This window comes from Bubalus bubalis, chromosome 2, assembly GCF_019923935.1.
Source record: "Bubalus bubalis isolate 160015118507 breed Murrah chromosome 2, NDDB_SH_1, whole genome shotgun sequence".
NCBI lineage: Eukaryota > Metazoa > Chordata > Mammalia > Artiodactyla > Bovidae > Bubalus > Bubalus bubalis.
The window spans coordinates 114,064,709-114,087,395 of NC_059158.1; the positions used below are offsets into that span (position 1 = coordinate 114,064,709).

Here is a 22,687-nt window from a genome sequence, read left to right on the forward strand (position 1 = left end):
TATATTTGTCAAATTTTTGGTGTTCTTAAACATTATACACAGAGATTAATTACTTTCTTAGGGGAGTGGGAGGCTAAAGTTTAAAAGTCTGCAAGTAATTGATAATTAAAGCAAATTTGTTTTTAAAATGAAATGAGGTTATAAATAGATGAAAGTTGCAATCCAAATACAAAGTGTCATATTAAAGAAGCTTTATAGTTCAGTGATTTAATAGGATTTTTTTCTTGCAGAGTTCTAAGAATTTGAAGATATATGAAATTTTTATGTTAGAAAATTAAAACTATATCTGTGGAAACCCACTGGTGAGAAAGGTGCTAATCAGGCTATGTTTATACTGTGGATTCAAGTGGTTAAATAATTCATTTTAATATTAAAAATAAATCTCATTTAATAATATTGAGCTAATTTAATAATTATAAATTTGGAGTTAGTGTCTTTGTATCTTACCATTTTTAAAGTGCAATTTAAGAAATTCCCTGGGGGTCCAGTGGTTACAACTCTCCACTTTGACCGCTGAGAGCCCAAGTTCCATCCATCAGGGAACTAAGATGCCACAAGCCACATGGTAGGCCCAAATAAATAAATAAATAAATGATAAAATTTAATTTGATTTCATTCTTAGAAAATCTGATATAATGTGAAGATGAGTATCTATAAAAGGATCAACTATAAAAGGAATTTCATATTTCTGTAACAAATTCATTCCTTATTTTAAAAATAATATATCTCATTATATATTTCTAGTTGATTTAAAACTTTTCAGTAATACATTTATTGCTTATAACAGGGGTTATTGCTACATTATGGCTCAACTATTAATAGAAGTACAAATGAAATAGAAAATGCTGGTCCCTAGACAGTGGAACAAGTAATTGCTTTTGGATTCAGTGCTTTGTCTTTTCTTAATTGCTTATTCTGAGAACATGATTTAACCAGTTTATATCTGGTATATCAAGACTACTAATAAGTACTTTAATATTATTATTTATCTTTAATTTTCTAATACACTTAGTAGTATCTATTTCCTTTACCCCTTCCCTTGTGATTTTTGTTTTGTTTTGTTTTTAGGATCATCATGTCCAGAGGTCATAACATAAAAAAGTCTTTTACACCTCAAATTTCTTGTTCGACAAGTGAATCTTATAAACAGCTGGATTTTTTGCCTGACAAACTAAGAGCAAAGCTACTTCCTTTCCAGAAAAACGGCATCACTTTTGCCCTGAGAAGAGATGGCAGGTAAGTACTTTTTTCAAGACATGGTAAAATGATAAATCTGTCATGTGTGTGTATGTGTGTGTGTGTGTATAATTTTTTCATTGTTGTTCAGTAGCAAAGAGTCAGATGTGACTGAGCGATTAAACAACAATGAAAAAAATTTTTTGTGTATACACAGTCTTCCCATTGATTTGATTTTTTTTTTTTTTTTTTTACTGGATCATGAAATAATAGCTAGATCCTGAATAAGTAGAAACAAAAGCTTTAGAGGACATTTTTGGGTTAACTGGGAAAACTTCAACTGGACTCTATTAGAGTGATGTTATCAAATTATAGATACAGTGATAGTGTTATAGTTGAACAGAATAATGTTTTTGTTCCTGGGAAATGCATGATAAAGAATTTGGGGATAAAGAATCCTGCTATCTAAAGCCTATCTTCTACATTTTCCCAAAAACGAAAGGCGTGTATTTGTTTAGAGAAACTCTGAGGGGTCAGCCAAAATATTAATACTGTGAACATTTGAGTGGTATTATACTGTGTTCATCATATTACTCTTTCTGACTTTTACATGAGAAAAAAGTCCAAAAAACAGAAATGGATGTATTTTTCATGCGTTAATAAATCATCTGTCTTTTATCTGTATCTGATTTTATTTTTCTCTTTGTCTTTGGAGTACTACAGTTGCACTATAATTTATTCTGTATGATTTGCTTTTTATTTATCCTGGTTGGTATTATACATTTTTAATGTGGGATTTGTGTCATGTTGATTCTGGGAAATTTTCAGTCTTCAAATATCAATTCTTACTCATTCTCTTACTCATACTCATACAATATCCACTCATTACTCATTCTTCTGCTACTCCAGTTAGACTTATACTTGACCTTTTCTCTTTGTCCTGTGCTTCCATTAATGTCTCATTATCTGTGTTACATTATGGTTGTTTTTAAAAATCTCTCATATATATGACTGAACTGTTCTAATCTATTTATTCACATATTCAGTTTTTAAAGAACTTTTTAAATGATGAATAAAGTATATGGAAAAGCATGTGCAGATCATAAACATACAACTTGAAGATACCCATTCACCAAAATCACAAAGTAGAACATTACCCGCATCCCAGAAACCTTCCTTTTGCCCTCTCACAATCCCTATTGGCTCCCTCCTTTCCAAATGTAATCACCATGCTGACTTATTATGCCACACATTACTTTTGCATGTTCAACTGTATTATTGTAATCATCCAATGGACATAAGTTTGGGTAAACTCTGGGAGTTGGCTATGGACGGGGAGGCCTGGAGTGCTGCAGTCAATGAGGTTGCAGAGTCGGACATGACTGAGCAACTGAACTGGACTGAATCATCAATTTGTACTCTTTTGTGTCTGACTTTTCTCATTCACCGTTACTGCAAGATCCTTCAGTATTGTTGCATGTAGTTGTAATTGGTTCATTCCCATTGCTATATAAAATTCCATTGGGTAAATATACCATAATTTATTTATTCATTGTACTGTTGATGAGCACTTGGGTTGTTTCTAGTTTGAGGCTTTTAAAGATAACAGTGCTGTGAACATTCTTAGACTATTGGTAAAAATATATACACATTTTTATTGTGCATATACCAAGAAGAGGAATCATTGGGTTATAAATATGCATATATTCCACTAAGTAGATGCCACCTGTGTTAATCTGTCAGTACTATCAAAATGAAGTATTGACTGGGGCTGGGGGATGGTTAAACAACTGAAACTTACTATTTTCACGGTTCTTGAGTCTAGAATTCCAAAATCAAGATGTTGGCAGAGTTGATTGCTTCTCAGAACTGTGAGAGGAGGATCTGTTCAGGTCTCTCTTCTTGGATTTGTGTTGGCTATCTTCTTCCAATGTCTTTTCACATCATCTTCCTTCTATTTGTGTCAAAAATTTCCCATCTTATAAAGACATCAGTTGTCATTGGATTCAGGCCCACCTTAATGACCAGATTACATAGGCAGTGACTCTGTTTCCAAATCAGTTCACATTTTGGGGGACTGGGTGCTAAGACTTCAACATATGAATTTTGGGGTTACAGTTCAACCCATAACTTGACCATACATTTTTCAAAGTGGTTTTACCGATTTATACTTGTGTCCCCAGTGTGTAAGAGTTCCATTTGTACCACCAGTACCTCATTTTGCTTACCTGTAATTTCATTTTAGGTTCTTGTAGGAATATAGTGATATCCACTGAATTTTCATGTACATTTTTCTGGTGGTAAACGAAGTTTGACAGCTTTTCATAATGCTTATTAGGCGTTCGGATATCCTCTTCTGTTAAGTGCTTGTTCGTTTCTTATCCATTTTTCTACTGGGTTATCTGCCTGCCTTTTTCTTACCGTTTTGTAGAGACTTATCAGATTATATTCTGGGTGAGTCTTTTGTCAGGTATCTGTGTTGCAAATGATTTTTCTCAGGCTATGGCTTGCCTTTACACTCTCTTAATGATGCCTTGATAAGCAGACATTCTCAAATTTAATTTCCTGATAAATATTCTTTACTGATATTGTGTTTTATGGCTGACACTTTTTGTGTCCTATTTAAGAAATCTTTGTCTACTATAAGGTTGTGAAGATACTGTCCTGTGTTTTCGTCTAAAAACTTCTTTGTCTTACGTTTTTACATTTAGAATGACAATCTACTTGGTTTTTTTGTTGGTTTGCTTGGCTGCTTGACTTGCAGGAGCTTAGTTCCTGGACCAGGGATTGAAGCCAGGCCCTGGGCAATGAAAGCTCGGAGCCCCAATCACTGGACTGCCAGGGAATTCCCTGCAGTCTACTTGGAATTGATTTTTATATATGGTATAAGGCAGTGGCCCCAACCTTTTTTGGCACCAGGGACCAGTGTCATGGAGGACAGTTTTTCCACAGAACATGGTGGTAGGGGGAGGGAATGATTTGGGGATGATTCAAGAGCCCTGCATTTGTTGTGCACTTTATTTCTATTATTTTTACATCAACTCCACATCAGATCATATAGGCATTAAATCCCAGAGGTTGGGGACCCTAGGTGTAAGGTAGAGGTGATGGTGGATTAATAGGTCATTTATTTATTTAATTTTTATATATGAACATAAAATTGCACTATCACAATTTATTAAAAAGACCACCTTTCCCCCACTGCACTAGAGTGTCACATTTGTTATAAATCAAGTAATTCTATGTGTATCTCTCTATTATAAGTGCTGTTGAAGAGAACTTTCTGCCATGATGGAAATGTTAGTATATGTACTGTTCAATTTAATAGCTGGCTGCTGAGATGTTGAAATATGGCAGGTGCTCAAAAGGACTGAATTTTTTATTTTAACTAACTTTAATTTATTTAAATAGCTACATATGTTTAGTGGCTACCATATGGGACCGTGTAGGTGTAGATTCTTTTTTCTGTTTGAACGATTGCCAATCTTCATGACAGTACCATACTTCTTAATTACTATAACTTTATAATAGATATTTTAGTATAAGTTTTTCAACCCTGTTCTTTTTTTCAAAATTGCTTTTTCTATTGTTGACTTTCTGCATTGCCCTTAAATTCTACAACTCATTATTCAGTTTTCACAAAAAAGTTGCTAGGATCATGAATAGGATTGTTTTGCATATATAGGTCAGTTTGCAGAGATTTAATATCTTTACAATAGAGAGTATTTTAATCCATGAATGTGAATTATTTTTCCATCTCTTTAGTTGTTCTTTTACTTTCACCTCAATTATTATATCATCTTCCCCTTATTTAATTTGTTTCAATAAAGTATTTTGACTTCTTTTGTTCATTGTTGTGTTATTGTTTATTGGCTACACTATGCACGGCTTCTGGGATTTTAGTTTCCGGGTGAGGGGTCAATCTTCATGACCGTGAGAGCATGGCGTCCTAACCACTGGGCTGTCAGGGAAGTCCCTTGATAAAATTTTATAGTTTTCAGTATATAATTTTTCACATATATCATTAAATTTATTCCTAGGTATTTAATATTTTTGGTGCTGCTATAAATTATCTTTTCCCCCTAGGTGTTTACTATTTTTGGTGCTGTTATAAGTTGTCTTTCTCCTCCCCTTGCTGTTCTTGTTTTTTCTTTGCTCAGCTCTCCAAAATTTGACTATGATGTGCCTACGTGTGGTTTTCTTTGCATTTATGCTTCTTAATCTGTGGACTGATGTCATTCATTAGCTCTGCATAATTCTCAGTTGTTATCTCTTCAACTACTATTTTTGCTCCTTCTTAATACTCCTTGAAAGTGAAAAGTGAAAGTGAAGTCACTCAGTTGTGTCCCACTCTTTGTAACCCCATGGACTGTAGCCTACCAGGGTCCTCTGTCCATGGGATTTTCCAGCCAAGAATACTGGAGTGGGTTGCCATTTCCTTCTCCATGCCTCCAGTTATATCCACTGGACCTTTTCTCAGTGTCTCACATATCTCTTATTGCATTTTTTGTATTTTCTTACCTTAAATTTCTCTGCTTCAGTTGGATATTTTTGTTTAGCCATAGTTTTGTTAACTTTCGTTATGTTTCACTGTGAAGTTAATCTATTGATTTATCTTAAGGAAGAGACATCACTGAAAGTACCGGCAACCAAAACCCATGCAGGAACCCATGGGTTCCCAACAAGGAAGCTGAATTTATTACTTGCTAAGCAAGGAAGACTTAGACTTCTTAGACTTCTTGTGCTTCTTAGACTGGCTCTCTAAACAAAGCGAGAAGTTGGTATTGTATCTGGTTTGGGGGAAGTCTGTAGGCTTTTAAAAAGCAGGATTATTTAAGAACTTGCTGAATTTCAGAGTATAGTTTATAGAGATTAGCTGACTAATGTCAAAGAACAGTCAGTCCCTTCCTTTCTTGAAATTGAAGAATAGGAGCATTTTGTTTTCTGTTCCTAATGTCAGATAGTATATCCAATTTCTGTCTGCCTGGTATATTGTTGCTATCCCTTTTCTTGCCATGTTTTAATTCCGTCTCTTATTTCTGTAAATATCTAGAACAGACTTACATTATCTGAAGTCCTTTGGAGGCTCATTTTGCCTTTCGTTGTTGTTGTTTGTGATAGCTTATTTCCCAACTGTATTTGCTAATTGAAAAAATTTTTAAATAATCAGGTAATCTTAATTTCTGGAAATTTTAAGAAACCTAAATAGTGGGTAAATTCTTTTAGGGAGAATTGACAAAATTAAATATTTGGTTTAGCATTTTCCAGGTCACATGGGCAGCATCTAATTCATTTTTAGGTAGGCTGATGATTATAAGTTTTGATCATTGATTTTCTCCCCATGCCAAGCCTTACGTCTCCTTAATGGCTTTTAAAATTATTTAGGTATAATTAAATTTAATAAAATGCACAGGTTTTAAATATACAGTTCAGTGGATTCTGCTGTGTATATATGCTATGTATGTATATATATATACATATGTATATATATGTATGTATGTATACCTCTCTTTTCAGACATGTCAGTCAGCGCATAAAATACTTCCATTTTCCAGAATAGGTAGCTTTTTCGTCAACACCTTCCCCCTGAGTTAAACAACCAGTGATCTGATTTCTGTTACCAGAATGTACTTTTTTTATAGTTACTTGATGCTCTCTTTTAATTGTTTTTAACATTTTATTTTGAAGTAATTTTAATTTATAGAAAAGTTATTCTGAAAAGTATAGAAATAACTTTCATATACCTTTTACCTAGTTTAATTATAAACATTTTGCACTTAAGTTTTACTTTTTTACTTCTCTCTCCCTTTCCCTTTCTCTCTCTACATACATGGGTTTATTTTTTTTTTTTTTCTGAATCACTTGAAAGTAGGTTGCATATATCATGATCCTTTAACATGGAATATTTCAGTGTAGTATGTATTTTTTAAGTGCACAGATATTCTCTAACATAGCCACAGTACATTTATCAAATTCAGGAAATTTAAGTTCTGGTATAATTCTTTAATCTACATGGGGAAGTGTGCATGCATGTGTGCGTGCTTAGTCATTCAGTCATGTCTAACTCTTTGCAACCCTTTGGACTGTAGCCCTCCAGGCTCCTCTGTCCATTAGATTTTTCAGGCAAGAATACTGGAGTGAGTTGCCATACCCTCCTCCAGGGGATCTTCCTGACCCAGTGATTGAACCTGCATTTCCTATGTCCACTGCATTGCAGGCAGATTCTTTACCTGCTGAGCCATTTGGGGAAGTCCTTAATCTACACATCAGTTGTCACTGGTTCTAGTAATATCCTTATGGCATTTTTTTTCTTTTAGCACAAGATCCAGTCCCAGATCAATTTTTGCATTTAATGATCTCTTTCCTTTAATGTAGGACATTTCCACAGCCTTTCATGACGCTAGTGTTTTGTTCTGCTTAAGAATATGCATGCTAAGTTGCTTCAGTCGTGTCTGACTCTGTGTGACAGTGTAGACTGGCCTGCCAGGCTCCTCTGTCCATGGGATTCTCCAGGCAAGAATACTGGAGTGGGTTGCCATCCCCTCCTCCAGGGGATCTTCCTGACCCAAGGATCGAACCGGCATCTGTTATATCTCCTGCATTGACAGGTGGATTCTTTACCACTAGTGCTACCCGGGAGAAGGCAATGACACCCCACTCCAGTACTCTTGCCTGGAAAATCCCATGGAGAGAGGAGCCTGGTAGGCTGCAGTCCATGGGGTCGCTAGGAGTCGGACATGACTGAGCGACTTCCCTTTCACTTTTCATGCATTGGAGAAGGAAATGGCAACCCACTCCAGTGTTCTTGCCTGGAGAATCCCAGGGACGGGGAAGCCTGGTGGCCTGCCGTCTATGGAGTCGCACAGAGTTGGACATGACTGAAGCGACTTAGCAGCAGCAGCAGCAGTGCTACCCGGGAAGCCCCCTTTTAAGAATATAGGGCTGTTTATTTTATAGAATGTCTCAATTTCTTTTAATATTTTCTCATGACAGGATTTAGATTAGTCCTGTCTGGATTAGTATGTGAGATCAAGGTCCTGTCCTTGTCAGGATATTTCTTCTGTAGACACACTGTATCTGTCAACTCTCACTGGTAGTATTAATTTTGATTGCTAGTCAGTGCTGTAGTTTCTCTATATATTGTTATTATTTTCCCCTCTCTCAGTTGTTGCCTATTTAGCAAACAGCTAACAAGAAATGTTAAGACATACAAATATATTTCTTATTCATTTTTTCCTCTTGGATTTAATATCCATAGATAATCGTTGCTCAAAATAATTTTTGCCATATAGTTGTTAAAATGTTGATTTATCAACTGGCATTTGGCACTAAGGAAGAGCCCTCCCTCTACCCAACAGTTTCTTTCTCTCTGTCTCTGCTCTATTCATCCCTCCTCAAAATGGGACCATGGAATACTATATACATTGAATGGGTTCTAATTCCTTTCAGTACCATAGCTTACATTTCTCTCTTTTGGAACTTGTTTTGAGTGGAATACAGTTTATATGTATCTGACTTCTCTTGTTCAACATGTTTTTGAGATTCATATACATTCTTTTGATCTATGAGTGTTAGGTATTTATTAACTTAATGATGGACATTTGTGTTGCTTCTAATTTAGGAGTCATAATAAAGATGGTAGGTATTAACATTGCTACAAGTCCTTTTTTGGACATGCATTCAATTCTCTTGCTTGGTTTTAGGGTTGGTGTCTGTTTAACTTTGTAAGAAAACTGCCAAACTGCCCAACTTTTTTCCCAACCCATCAGCAATATATGAGAGTTCTCTATGCTTGAAGTCTTGGCTAACATTTGATGTTGTCAGCTTATATCATTTTAGCTACTCACAATTAATAGATCTTCAAGAAGAAGCTCATTGTATTTTAATTTGTGTCTTCCTAATGGCTAATGATGTTGACATCTTTCCCTGTGCTTATTTCCTGTCTATCTCTCTACATGAGATAGATAAATCTTATACTAATGCTTTACCTGTGTTTTATTTTTATCACTGATTTGAAGGAGTTCTTTTCATATTCTGCATAAATGACCTTTGTCAGATATGTGAGTTATGAGTCTTTTCTCCTAGTCTGTACCTTGCCTTTTATTAACTTTTTGGCTGTGCTGCACAGCATGTGGAATCTTAGTTCCCCACCCAGGGATCAAAGCCACGCCCCCTGCAGTGGAAGCATGGTCTTAATCACTGGTCCTCCAGGGAAGTCCTCTACCCATGCCTTTTAATTTTCTTCCAAATATCCCTTGATAAATAGAAGTTTTTAATTTTGATAAAATCCAATTTATCCAATTCTTATACTGTAGTGGTTTTTTAAAATTAATTTTTATTGGAATATAGTTGATTTACAGTGTTGTGTTTCTGCTGTACAGCAAAGTGATTCCATTATATGCGTGTGTGTCTGTGTGTGTGTGTGTGTTGCTTGGTTGTATCTGACTCTTTGCAACCTCATGGATTGTAGCCCACCAGGTTCCTCTGTCCATGGAATTTTTCAGGCAAGATGACTGGAGTGTGTAGCCATTCCCTTCTCTAGGGGTTCACAACCCATGGGTCAAACCCAGTTTCCTTCATTGCAGGCAGATTCTTTACCATCTGAGCCACCATAGGAGATCATATCTGTGGGGCAAGAAAAGATTTACTGCTGAAAACATAAAAAGCACTACAATAAATCTACCTATAGCACAGGGTACTCCACTCAATACACTGTAATGACCACCTATATGGGAAAAGAATCTAAAAAGAGTGGATAAATATATTACATATTAAAAAAGTAGAGTTCCCTGTGCTATACAATAGATTTATTGTAGTGCTTTTTAATGTTGTCAGCAATAAGTCTTTTCTTACTCCAAGATCACAGATATGGTCTCCTGTGTTTTGTACTGAAAGCTTTATAGTTTTTGCTTTTGTGTTTTGATATATTTTCACCTCAAATTAATTTTTTTTATATGGGATGAGATGAGAGTTCTAGGTTCAGATTTCTTTCACTCTGATATCCAGTTATTCAGCACCATTTGTAGAAAAGTCTCTATATATTCTTTTCCATAAATTACCTTTGTGCCCTTGTGGCAAAGCAATTGACCAAACATATATAAATCTACTTACTTCCAAACTGGTTTCCTTTTGCTTATAACTCTCTTTCTATTGTCACCCCTTTCCCATTTTCACTTATGTTGTAGCTTTCTTAGGCTCACGTTTTGTTTAGGATCCTCACTTCCACTGTTCACTTTGTATATATCTATCGCTCTGCTTGACTATTAAGTCTTCAGGTTCCCTGTTGGTGGTGTCTGCAGGCTCCTTCAATGTGGCCTATAGCCTTATCACTAACTTGTTAATCTGAGTTTGACTTTCTCTCTTGTTTCTGGTCATTGTAAAGTTTTTTTACTTTTCTTCAGGCCAGCTCTACATTTTATAATAAAATATAGTATTTTATCTAGTTATTATTTTTCAGTTCAGTCGCTCAGTCGTGTCCAGGTCTTTGCCATCCCATGGACTGCAGCACGCCAGGCTTCCCTGTCCATCACCAACTCCCAGAGCTTGCTCAAACTTGTGTCCATCGAGTTGGTAATGCCATCCAACCATCTCATTCTCTGTCATCTGCTTCTCCTCCTGCCATCTGTCTTTTCCAGGATCAGGGTCTTTTCCAATGGGTCAGTTCTTCACATCAGGTGGCCAAAGTATTGGAGTTTGAGCTTCAGCATCAGTCCTTCAAATGAATATTCAGGACTGATTTCCTTTGGGATGGACTGGTTTGATCTCCTTGCAGTTGAAGGGACTCTCAAGAGTTTTCTCCAACACCACAATTCAAAAGCGTCAATTCTTCTGCACTCAGCTTTATTTATAGTCCAACTCTCACATCCATACATGACTACTGGAAAAACCATTGCTTTGACTAGATGGACCTTTGTTGACAAAGTAATGTCTCTGCTTTTTAAGATGCTGTAGGAGAAGGCAATGGCACCCCACTCCAGTACTCTTGCCTGGAAAATCCCATGGACGGAGGAGCCTGGTAGGCTGCAGTCCATGGGGTCGCTAAGAGTTGGACACGACTGAGCGACTTCACTTTCACTTTTCACTTTCATGCATTGGAGAAGGAAATGGCAGCCCACTCCAGTGTTCTTGCCTGGAGAATCCCAGGGACCGGGGAGCCTGGTGGGCTGCCGTCTATGGGGTCGCACAGAGTCGGACATGACTGAAGTGACTTAGCATAGCATAGGTTGGTTATGGCTTTTCTTCCAAGGAACAAGCGCCTTTTAATTTCATGGCTGCAGTCACCATCTGCAGTGATTTTGGAGCCCCCCAAAATAGTCTCACTGTTTCCACTGTTTCCCCATCTATTTGCCATGAAGTGATAGGACTGGATGCCATGATCTTAGTTTTCTGAATGTTGAGTTTTAAGCCAGCTTTTTCACTCGCCTCTTTCACTTTTCATCTAAAGGCTCTTTAGTTCTTCTTCACTTTCTGCCATAAGGGTGGTGTCATCTGCATATCTGAGATTATCGATATTTCTCCCTGCAATCTTGATTCCAGCTTGTGCTTCTTCCATCCTGGCATTTCTCATGATGTACACTGCATTACTGTTTTTAGGTGTTTGAAAAGGAAAGCATTTTTAGAATATCTAAACCACCATAGTACTGGGAGCATAAATCTTAATCTTACTGTTAAATCTTCATTTGGTATTATATTCTTTATCATTATAAAATACCTATATTATAAAATTAGTTAATTCTTTCATTTTATACTCTAAATTTGACAATCTTCCCTGGTGGCTCAGATGGTAAAGCATCTGCTTGCAATACGGAAGACCCAGGTTCGATTCCTGGGTCGGGAAGATCCCCTGGAGAAAGAAATGGCAACCCACTCCAGTATTATTGCCTGGAAAATTCCATGGATGGGGGAGCCTGGTAGGCTACAGTCCATGGGGTCGCAAAGAGTCGGACACGATTGAGTGACTTCACTTCACTTTATACTCTAAATTTAATCCTGTGTAATATCCCAACAACTCTTTCTTTAATTTTAATTAAATTTAAAAAAAAACCTTTATTTTATTGAAGTACAGTTCATTTACAATGTTGTATTAATTTCTGCTATGTGTGCGTGTATGCTAAGTTACTATAGTCATGTCCGACTCTTTGCAACCCCATGGATTGTAACTGGCCAGGCTCCTCTGTCCATGGAATTCTCCAGGCAAGTATACCGGAGTGGGTTACCATTCCCCTCTCCAGGGGATCTTCCCAACCCAGGGATGACACCTGTGTTTCCTGCATTGCAGGCGGATTCCTTACCTCTGAGCCACTGGAGAAGCTCTATTTCTTTCGGACCATACTTTTTTTATTTTTTAGCATACTTTTAACTATCTTTCTATTTTCACTATTTTTCGAGACACTTTTTTAGATGAATTTTTAAGTCTTAGATTTCACTTTGTGAATCAGTTGTCTTTTTTGTTAAGAATTATTAAGCTCACTTTCATTCATTGACTTTAGAACTATGTTTGGTCTTAATTCTGTCATCATAGTATTTGTTATTTCTGTTCCTAAAAATATGTTACTATACAATCTTTGTGTGAGCTAATAAACATGTGATTAACATTTTCTTCCTGTTTAGAATGAGTTTTTAGTTATTCAAAAGGTATAGAGTTTGAATTCACTGGTAATATATATAACTATAGCTTATATTACTTGGATCTCTATTTTATTAGACAACATTTTCTAATTCCCAGTATAGTGATAGTTGGTGTAGTTCACTTTTTCTCCCTTTCTACCTTCTTTCTCAGCATATCATAGTAATTGGTTATTTTTCTTGATGTCACCTTTGTATTTTAAAAAATACTTATAATTTATTCCTACTATATACTTAGATTATTTTCCTTTCCAACTTTAAATGAGGTTTGCCTTTTTCCTCTCTTACCTCTTGATAGGTATGTAATTTCTGTGTTGTTGTTGTCTATAGCTGTTACTTTCTCTTCTATATGCAGATTATTAAAACACTAAGTAATTTCATTGCTTCCCTTCTCTTGTTTCTGTATAGTATTCTTTGGTTGAAGTTAACTTTTTAAAATTTTTTAGAAGAGCTCATGGGAAACCAGTTTTGTAGGTTCTTACATTTTAAAAATGTCTCTACACAGAGTTTATCCTAAATGACAAATTGGCTGGGTAAGAAATTCCTCAGTCTCACTTTCTTTTCTGGCTGATGTTCTAGGCATTCCTTCACTGTTTGCTGTAGATATTCTGGGTTTTTTCCTCCTTAGAGATGATTGATTTTTTTGGTCTCACTACCCTTTTGGCTGTCTAGTACTGGAATATGTCTTAGTGTTGATGCTTCTATGTCTTTTTCCTGGATGTGCTATATTATTTTAATCTCTAGTTTACATTTTTTTTTTCATTTCTGGAAAATTTACTTGAATTATATGGAGAACAGTTTTTCAATTCTTTCACTTTTTAAAATTAAACCACCAGGTATGCTTATGTTTGTTGATTCATCTTGGCTTATCATCTCTATCATTTATATTTTCTGTCATTTTCTTTCATAATTTATTTTTTTCTCTAAAAACTTTTTTGGTCTGTTCATTCCCTTTGAAAATTTTCTTTCAATCATGTCCTGTGTGTACTTTACTTTTTAGCAGTGCCTGTTTTTATTTCTGCTTCCGTTTGGTCTTCATTTCAGTGGTGTTTATTTTTCTTTTAGTTCTCTGACCTGTCAATTCATCTTTAATTTCGTTTTGTTTTTTTTTTGTTTTTTTTTTTTTTTGCTATAGCTTCATTAAATTTCTGTATCTTTGCTTTATTTGTCTTGTGTCATCAGTTCAGTTCAGTTCAGTCGCTCAGTCATGTCTGACTCTTTGCGACCCCATGAAACGCAGCATGCCAGGCCTCCCTGTCCATCACCAACTCCCGGAGTTCACTCAGACTCACGTCCACCGAATCAGTGATGCCGTCCAGCCATCTCATCCTCTGTCGTCCCCTTCTCCTCTTGCCCCCAGTCCCTCCCAGCATCAGGGTCTTTTCCAGTGAGTCATCTCTTCGCATGAGGTGGCCAAAGTACTGGAGTTTCAGCTTTAGCATCATTCCTCCCAAAGAAATCCCAGGGCTGATCTCCTTCAGAATGGACTGGTTGAATCTCCTTGCAGTGCAAGGGACTCTCAAGAGTCTTCTCCAACACCACAGTTCAAAAGCATCAATTCTTTGGCGTTCAGCTTTCTTCACAGTCACAGAGGTAATTAAAATTTAAATTTATAGCTAACTATTTAACTATGATTTTCATCTGCTTCATGGGTATTTTTTTTCATGTGTGTTTTTCCTTTTGATTTCTATTTTTCTTTTCTTCTTTATATTTGTAACATTGATTTAAAAAAAAATAACTATTCATCATTCAATGAGGAAAATTTTTCTTAAGCCTACTATTTGCAAAAGATCACCTCAGAGAGGCTTATTGTTCTAAACTAACACCATTCTCTTTATGACACTATTTCTACAAAAAATATTATTTTATTTTTATTGATGTATGGTTGATTTACAATATTGTGTTTTAGGTACATAGCATAATGGTCTAGTGTATTTGCAGATTGTATTCCATTATAAGTTATTATAAGATAATGAGTATAATTCCCTGTGCTATATAGTATGTCCTTGTTGCTTATCTCATTAGTATATAGTAGTTTTTATCTATTAATCTCATATCCCTAATTTGTCCCTCTCGACCTTTCTCTCTCCCCTTTGGTCACTACAGATTTGTTTTTCACAGATTGGTATTTATGAGTCCATTTTGTATATACAGTACATTCATTTGTGTTATTTTTTTACATATAAGTAATATATAGCATTTGTCTTTCTCTTTCTGGCTTATTTCACTGAGCATAATATTCTCTAGGTCCATCCACATTGCTGCAAATGGTAGTATTTCATCCTTCTCTATGGCTGAGTAATACTCCATTATAAGAGTATGCATGTGTGTGTGTAATGTATCACATCTTCTGTTTTTTTATTTTATGTTCTGGCTGCCCTGGGACTTTGTCGCGGCATGTGGACTTCCTCTAGTTGCAGCAAGTGGGGGCTACTCTTTAGTTACAGTGCACAGGCATCTCACTGAAGTGGCTTTTCTTGTGGAGCACAGGCTTCAGTAGTTGTGACACTTGGGCCCAGTAGTTGTGGCATACAGGCTTAGTTGCTTCATGGCACATGGGATCGTCCCAGACAAGGGTTCAAATCCATGTCCCCTGCACTGACAGGTGGATTTTTAACCACTGCACCAACAGCGAAGTTCCATGTATCACATTTTCTTAATCCAGTTGTCTACCGATGGGCACTTGAGTTGCTTTTGTGTCTTTGGCTATTGTAAATATTGCTGCTGTGATCATTAGGGTACATGTATCTTTTCTGTGGAATTTGTGGATCATATGGTAGTTCTATTTTTAGTTTTTTTAAGGCAACTCCATACTGCTTTCCATAGTGACATAGTTACATTCCCACCAGCAGTATAGGAGGCTTCCCTTTTCTCCACATTCCTCTCCAACACTTGTTTCTTATAGACTTTTTTTATTGTTAATATTTATTAATTTATTTGTCTGTGCTGGGTCTTAGTGGCGGCAGATAGGATCTTCCATCTTCTTCATGATATGTGGGATCTTCAGCTGCAGCCTGCAAGATTGAGTTCCCTGACCAGAGATAAAACCCAGGACTGCTGCATTGAAGTTTGGAGTCTTAGCTGCTGGACCATTAGAGAAGTCCCCTATTTGTAGACTTTTTGATGATAGTGATCAAAAAGTGTGTGTGAGGTATGAGGTGAAGACCTCATTTGGGTTTTGATCTCCGTTTCTCTAATAATTACTGGTGCTGAACATCTTTTCATGTGCCTGTAAACCATCTGCATGTCTTCTTTGGAAAAATGTCTATTCAAATTTTCTGCAAATTTTTTGTTTGGATTGTTTGGTTTTTTGATATTGAGTTGTATGAGCTGTTTGTATGTTTTGGATATTAACCCTTTGTCATATTCATCATTTGCAAATATTTTATCCTTTTCATAGGTTGTCTTTTCGTTTTGTCAGTGGTTTCCTTTGCCGTGCAAAAGCTTTAAAGTTTAATTAGGTCCTTTTTGCCTTTTTTTGCTTTTATTTATTTTGCCTTAGGAGACTGGTCCAAGAAACTATTTCTACGATTAATGTCAAAGACTGGTTTGCCTGTTTTCTCTTCTAGGAGTTTTATGGTTTCATGTTTATGACATTACTTTTATATGTAACATTTCTTTTGGTTGTATTACCCGAGCAGAAGAAATCCACATAGCAGGGAAACTAATGATGCAGAGATTCTCAGTCTTCTCCTAGCTTCTCTCTACTTCTCCCATTTGGGGTTTCATCATTGAGCCTCGCCTCCCCTGCTTCTCCTTGCAGCCAAACTGGACCCAGTGATATTCTGGCTGCCAGTCTGTCTAGCCTGTTGTGTTGATTTAAAGAAGGGATTCTTGACCTGGTAATGCGAGTGTTCTCCTCACCTTGGAAATTCATCCTACTCTTTTGTTTCCCTGAGATGTGAAGCCAGAATGTTTTTTCTAGATATACTCCTTTAGATCTTGTTGGGCATTGGTGGTAAAGAACCCACCTGCCAATACAGGAGATGTAAGAGACAAGGGTTTGATCCCTGGGTCAGGAAGATCCCTTGGAGGAGGAAATGGTAACCCACTCCAGTATTCTTGCCTGGGAAATACCATGAACAGAGAAGCTTGGAAGGCTACAGTTCTTGGGGTTGCAAAGAGTCAGACATGACTAAAGAACTTAGCACAGTTATCTTTGTTTTGCCTAGTGTTCAAATTGATTAATAACCATGTGTTAAATTTTTGAATCTGTGCTCCACTGAACTCAGTGTTGTATACATTGCATAAGTAATTATTAAGTGATTTATATATATATATATATATGTATTTCTGTCTGGTTAATAATGTATATACATGGTTAAAAATAATTGACAAACACATTTTTAAATATATTTTAGTTTTGGCTGTACTAAGTCTTTGCTGCCACATGTGGGCTTCCTCTAGTTGTAGAGAGTGGGGCTACCGTCTAGCTGTGGTGCTCGGGGCTTCTTATTGTAGTGGCTTCTCTTGTTACAGAGTACAGTCTCTAGGGTGCGTGGGCTTTAGTAGTTGTGGCAGTTGGTCTCAGTCGTTGTGGTGCATGGGCTTAGTTGTTTCATAGCATGTGAGATCTTTCCCGACCAGGAATCAAACCTTTGTGCCCTGCATTGGCAAGTGGATGCTTAACCACTGGACCAGCAGGGAAGCCCCACAAAATTATTAATATATGAAATTTTGGACTTCCCTGGTGGTCAGTGGTGGCCAAAACATAAATAAATTTCTAGTATATACTTGAATAGGAAGATTTGCTATAAATGTCATTTACTTATTCACATCTGATGAGATGTAAAACATCTGTCACTGAATGAATTATTAGGCTGAGCATTGTACACCATCATTGGTACCTTCATAATTAGTTAATACTCTTTGTATAGATGGTGTTCTGAAATAAACTGCGTTTCATTTCTTCTGGAAATTCTGGAGAGCAAGTTGTTTTAATTATTTGTCTGCATGGCGGAAGAGAAGACTTTGTGGTATTTAAGGCTTTTACCAAAAGTATAAGAAATGATTTTGTAGTCATTTGTAGTCTTTAAAACTATCACTTGACAGTGTAATTTCTTTCATTGTTTTCTTTGCTAAAGTTGAAGAGCTTTTTGTTACATTACCCGTTTAGATATACTGCTTTTGTAGTGTTATAATCCCTTCTTCTTTGGCTGAATATAGATGGAATTTTTGCATCAGTGAACAAAAATATTGAAACACCTGGTGGTTATACTATAAGAAGTTTCTTTGTTAAATTGTTTTAATATTAGGGTATATCACCATGCCTATCATCTCAATATGATAAGTAGATGAAAGTTTGAATGAACTTTGAAGAATGGGTATAAAATGCTGCAGAAAAAAGTAACAAAAATTTACCTATTATTTTCATACAACCAGAGTCATCTAATTCATGAGAATTGAAATTTTGACCTTCTAAATAGTATTAATTTGAGTTGTAGAATAACTTCATTCATTGTTTTGCTCCCTCCCCAAACAATGAGGGCTCTATAACAATACCTATAGAGAAACTTGACTATGTTAAAAAGCATTATGACCCAACACAATAGTGTAAAGCATTTATCCTTTTTTCCTTCTCAAAGGGATCTTCCCAACACAGGGACTGAACCCACATCTCCTTTGTCTCCTACACTGCAGGCAGATTCTTTACCACTGAGCCATCAGGGAAGCCCAATTATCTTTCAATGAAAAATAAATACGTTTAAAAAAAGCATTATTGTTGCATACATCAACAGGTATACATTTTGCATAAGCAGAAATAAACAAATGAGACTACATTAAAGTAAAAAGCTTTTATACAGCAAAGGAAACAATCAACAAAATGAAAAAGCAACCTACCAAGTGGGAATAAATTTTTACAAATCATATATCAGATATGGGTTAGTACCCCCAAAATATTAGGAATTCATTGTTGTTATTCAGTTGCTCAGTCACGTCTGACTCTGCAACCCATGGACTGCAGCACAACAGGCTTCCCTATCCTTCACCATCTCCTGGAGCTTGCTCAAACTCAGGTCCATTTGAGTCAGTGATGCCATCCAGCCATTTCATCCTCTGTCATCCCCTTCTCCTCCTGCCTTCAATCTTTCCCAGCATCAAGGTCTTTTCTAATGAGTCAGCCCTTCGCATGAGGTGGCCAGAGTATTGGAGCTTCAACTTCAGCATCACTCCTTACAATGAATATTCAGGATTGATTTCCTTTAGGATTGACTAGTTGGATCTCCTTGCAGCCCAAGGGACTCTCAAGAGTCTTCTCCAACACCACAATTCAAAAGCATTAATTCTTCAGCATTCAGCTTTCTTTATCATGCAACTCTCACATCCATACATGACTACTGGAAAAACCATTGCTTTGAGTAGATGGACCTTTGTTGTCAAAATAATGTCTCTGCTTTTGAATATGCTATCTAGATTGGTCATAACTTTTCTTCCAAGGAGCAAGCGTCTTTTAATTTCATGGCTGCAATCACCATCTGCAGTGATTTTGGAGCCCAAGAAAATAAAGTCTGTCACCATTTCCTTTGTTTCCCCATCTATTTGCTGTGAAGTTACGGGACCAGATGCCATGATCTTTGTTTTTTGAATGCTATTTTAAGCCAGCTTTTTCACTCTCCTCTTTCACCTTCATCAAGAGGCTCTTTAGTTCCTTGTTTCTTTCTGCTATAAGAGTGGTATCATCTGCATATCTGAGGTTATTGATATTTCTCCCTGCAATCTTGATTCCAGCTTGTGCTTCATCCAGCCCTGCATTTCCCATGATGTACATTCATACAACTCAAAAAATAAATAATCCCATTAAAAAAATAGTCAAAGGACCTGAATAGACATTTTTCTGAAGACATACAGGTAGAGAACAAGTGCATGGAAAGATGCTCAGCATCACCAGTCATTCAGTTCAGTTCAGTTCAGTTGCTCAGTCATGTCCGACTCTTTGCGACCCCATGAATTGCAGCACGCCGGGCTTCCCTGTCCATCACCAACTCCCGGCGTTCACTGAGACTCATGTCCATCAAGTCAGTGATGCCATCCAGCCATCTCATCCTCTGTCATCCCCTTCTCCTCCTGCCCCCAATCCCTCCCAGCATCAGAGTCTTTTCTAATGAGTCAACTCTTCACATGAGGTGGCCAAAGTACTGGAGTTTCAGCCTTAGCATCAGTCCTTCCAAAGTAATCCTAGGGCTGATCTCCTTCAGAATGGACTGGTTGGATCTCCTTGCAGTCCAAGGGACTCTCAAGAGTCTTCTCCAACATCACAGTTCAAAAGCATCAATTCTTCAGTGCTCAGCTTTCTTCACAGTCTAACTCTCACATCCATACATGACCACTGGAAAAACCATAGCTATGACTAGACGGACCTGTGTTGGCAAAGTAATGTCTCTGCTTTTGAATATGGTATCTAGGTTGGTCATAACTTTCCTTCCAAGGAGTAAGCGTCTTTTAATGTCATGGCTGCAGTCACCACCTGCAGTGATTTTGGAGCCCCAAAAAATGAAGTCTGACACTGCTTCCACCAGTCATTAGGGAAATACAAATGTAAAATCTCAATAAGCCATCACTTTCTACCTTTAGGAAGAGTTTTATTAAAAAGACAATACATAACAAGTGTTGGTGACAATATGGAGAAAAGGAAATCCTAGTCCACTGTTCGTGGGAATATAAATAGCCATAGCCATTGTGGAAAACAGTATGAAATTTCCTAAGAAAATTAAAAATAGAACTGCCATGTGATCCAGCAGTCCCACTTCTTGGAATATATCTGAAGGAAATGAAATCGCTACCTGGAATAGATATTTGTGACCCCATGTTCATTTCAACATTATTCACAGTAGCCAAGATGTATAAACAACCTAGGTGTCTGTTAATAGATAAATGGGTAAAGTTGTAATAATGGGTGTTGCTGGTGAAAGGGTACAAGGTTTCAGTTGTAAGATGAATAAATTCTGGAATCTAGTGTATGGCATGGTGTCTACAGTTAGCAGTACTACACTGTATGTTTGAAAATTGCTAAGAGAATGAATCTTAAGATTCTTTACCAGTTGAGCCACCAGGGTAGTCCCAGTGTTCTCAGCACAGATACAAAAATGGTAACTGTATATGATGATAGATATGTTAACTAACCTTATGGTAATCATTTCAAAATATATGTATATATCAGATCATCACATCATACATATGTATATGTGTATATATACACACACATACCTGGGAAGTGCAATAAGGCTGTACTACTTCATTGGTAAATTTTAGCATGAAAAGGAATTTTACTCAAATGGTTCAATTTAAGAGGTTTTAATGAGGGGACTCATAGGAATTGTGATAAGGTTAAAGAGCCACCAATATGTTTGAGCCCCTAAGAAACCAGCAATAAATTGTAAGCAGCCAGTCATGCTCACTCCCATGTCTGAGAATACAAAGGGAGAAGATAGTATTATAGGAGCTCAGTGAGCACTGAAGCTAAGGAGGATGGGGCACAGGCAGAACCTGATGTTCTGGAGGGACCCAGTCATTTCTAGACTTTCTGTTCTAGACTTTCTAGACTTAACTGTTCCCATTATCTCCAACTGGTACCCCCATAGGCAAAACTCTGTGTGAACCCACCCATAATCAGTGCAACTTTGGACTTTGGAGTACTCCTGTAAAAGTTGTATAGAATATAATATTTTGATCTCTATTTACCTTTTGCCTCTAAAGTTCCATTTTGGGTAACTTTCATGTTACATATACATATCCATTCATCCATCTCTCTCTCTCTCTCTCTCTCTCCCATTCTGTGCATGTGCACACATACTTCACAGCAAGTAAAGTGAATATTAACAGTAAATTTCAAATCATTAATTAAAAACAGTGATTTATTCTCAGTAGTAAAGAATCTGCATGTAGTGCAGGAGATGTAGGAGACACAGGTTTTTGATCCCGGGATTGGAAAAATCTCCTGGAGGAGGCAGTGTCAACTCACTCCAGTATTCTTGCCTGGAGAATCCCTTGGACAGGGGAGCCTGGTGGACGACAGAGGATCCTTAAGAGTCAGAGGCTACTAAGCGACTGAGCATGCACACATGCACATGATGGTAAGAGTTTAAAACAATAAAAGAAATGTAAGTTATTGGGACTATGAAGGCTAAGTATTTGTTGGATTTTCAGGTTCTCTCTCAGTTGAGTTTTGTAACACAGTTACCCTAAGTTTTGTATTGGGTTAGCCAAAAAGTTCATTCAGGGTTTTCTGTTATAGGAAACCAATATTAGAAAGTTTATAAGGTGCAGTACTGTACTTTATTTTATCCAAAGATTATATTATGGGAATTTTCAAATGTATTAAAAAATGGAGAGAGTATTTTAAGGAACTTACATGTAGTTATTCGGAGAAGGCAATGGCACCCCACTCCAGTACTTTTGCCTGGAATATCCCATGGACGGAGGAGCCTGGTAGGCTGCAGTCCATGGGGTCGCTAAGGGTCGGACACGACTGAGCGACTTCCCTTTCACTTTTCACTTTCACACATTGGAGAAGGAAATGGCAACCCACTCCAGTGTTCTTGCCTGGAGAATCCCAGAGACGGCGGGGCCTGGTGGGCTGCCATCTATGGGGTCGCACAGAGTCGGACAAAACTGAAGCGACTTAGCAGCAGCAGCAGCAGCAGCAACACGTAATTATTACCCAGTTTTAATAATTAGGAACATTTTGCCAAGTATTGATTGTTCTGTTCTGCCTTCTATACCTACAAATATACTTTTATTTTTCTGGAGTATTTTAAAGAAACTATTTATATAATATATATAAAAGATATTGTACTATAATGTTTTATAATATAAGATGTTGTATTGTACCCATAAAAACTTCAGTTTAATTTCTAACAAATAAGGACTTAAAAAAGACGTTGTCTTT

At 36.9% G+C, this 22,687-nt stretch overlaps 1 protein-coding gene across 1 annotated transcript in view; it reads left to right on the top strand.

Moving 5' to 3' along the window:
• Positions 1-460: 460 nt before the first annotated feature.
• Positions 461-22,687, top strand: part of ZRANB3 (zinc finger RANBP2-type containing 3) — a gene marked incomplete in the record, with an annotated part of 262,721 nt that continues 240,494 nt past the window's right edge. The window contains 2 exon segments of the mRNA XM_045164245.1: positions 461-565; positions 1,069-1,236. Of these exon segments, the coding sequence (XP_045020180.1) occupies positions 549-565; positions 1,069-1,236 (185 nt within the window).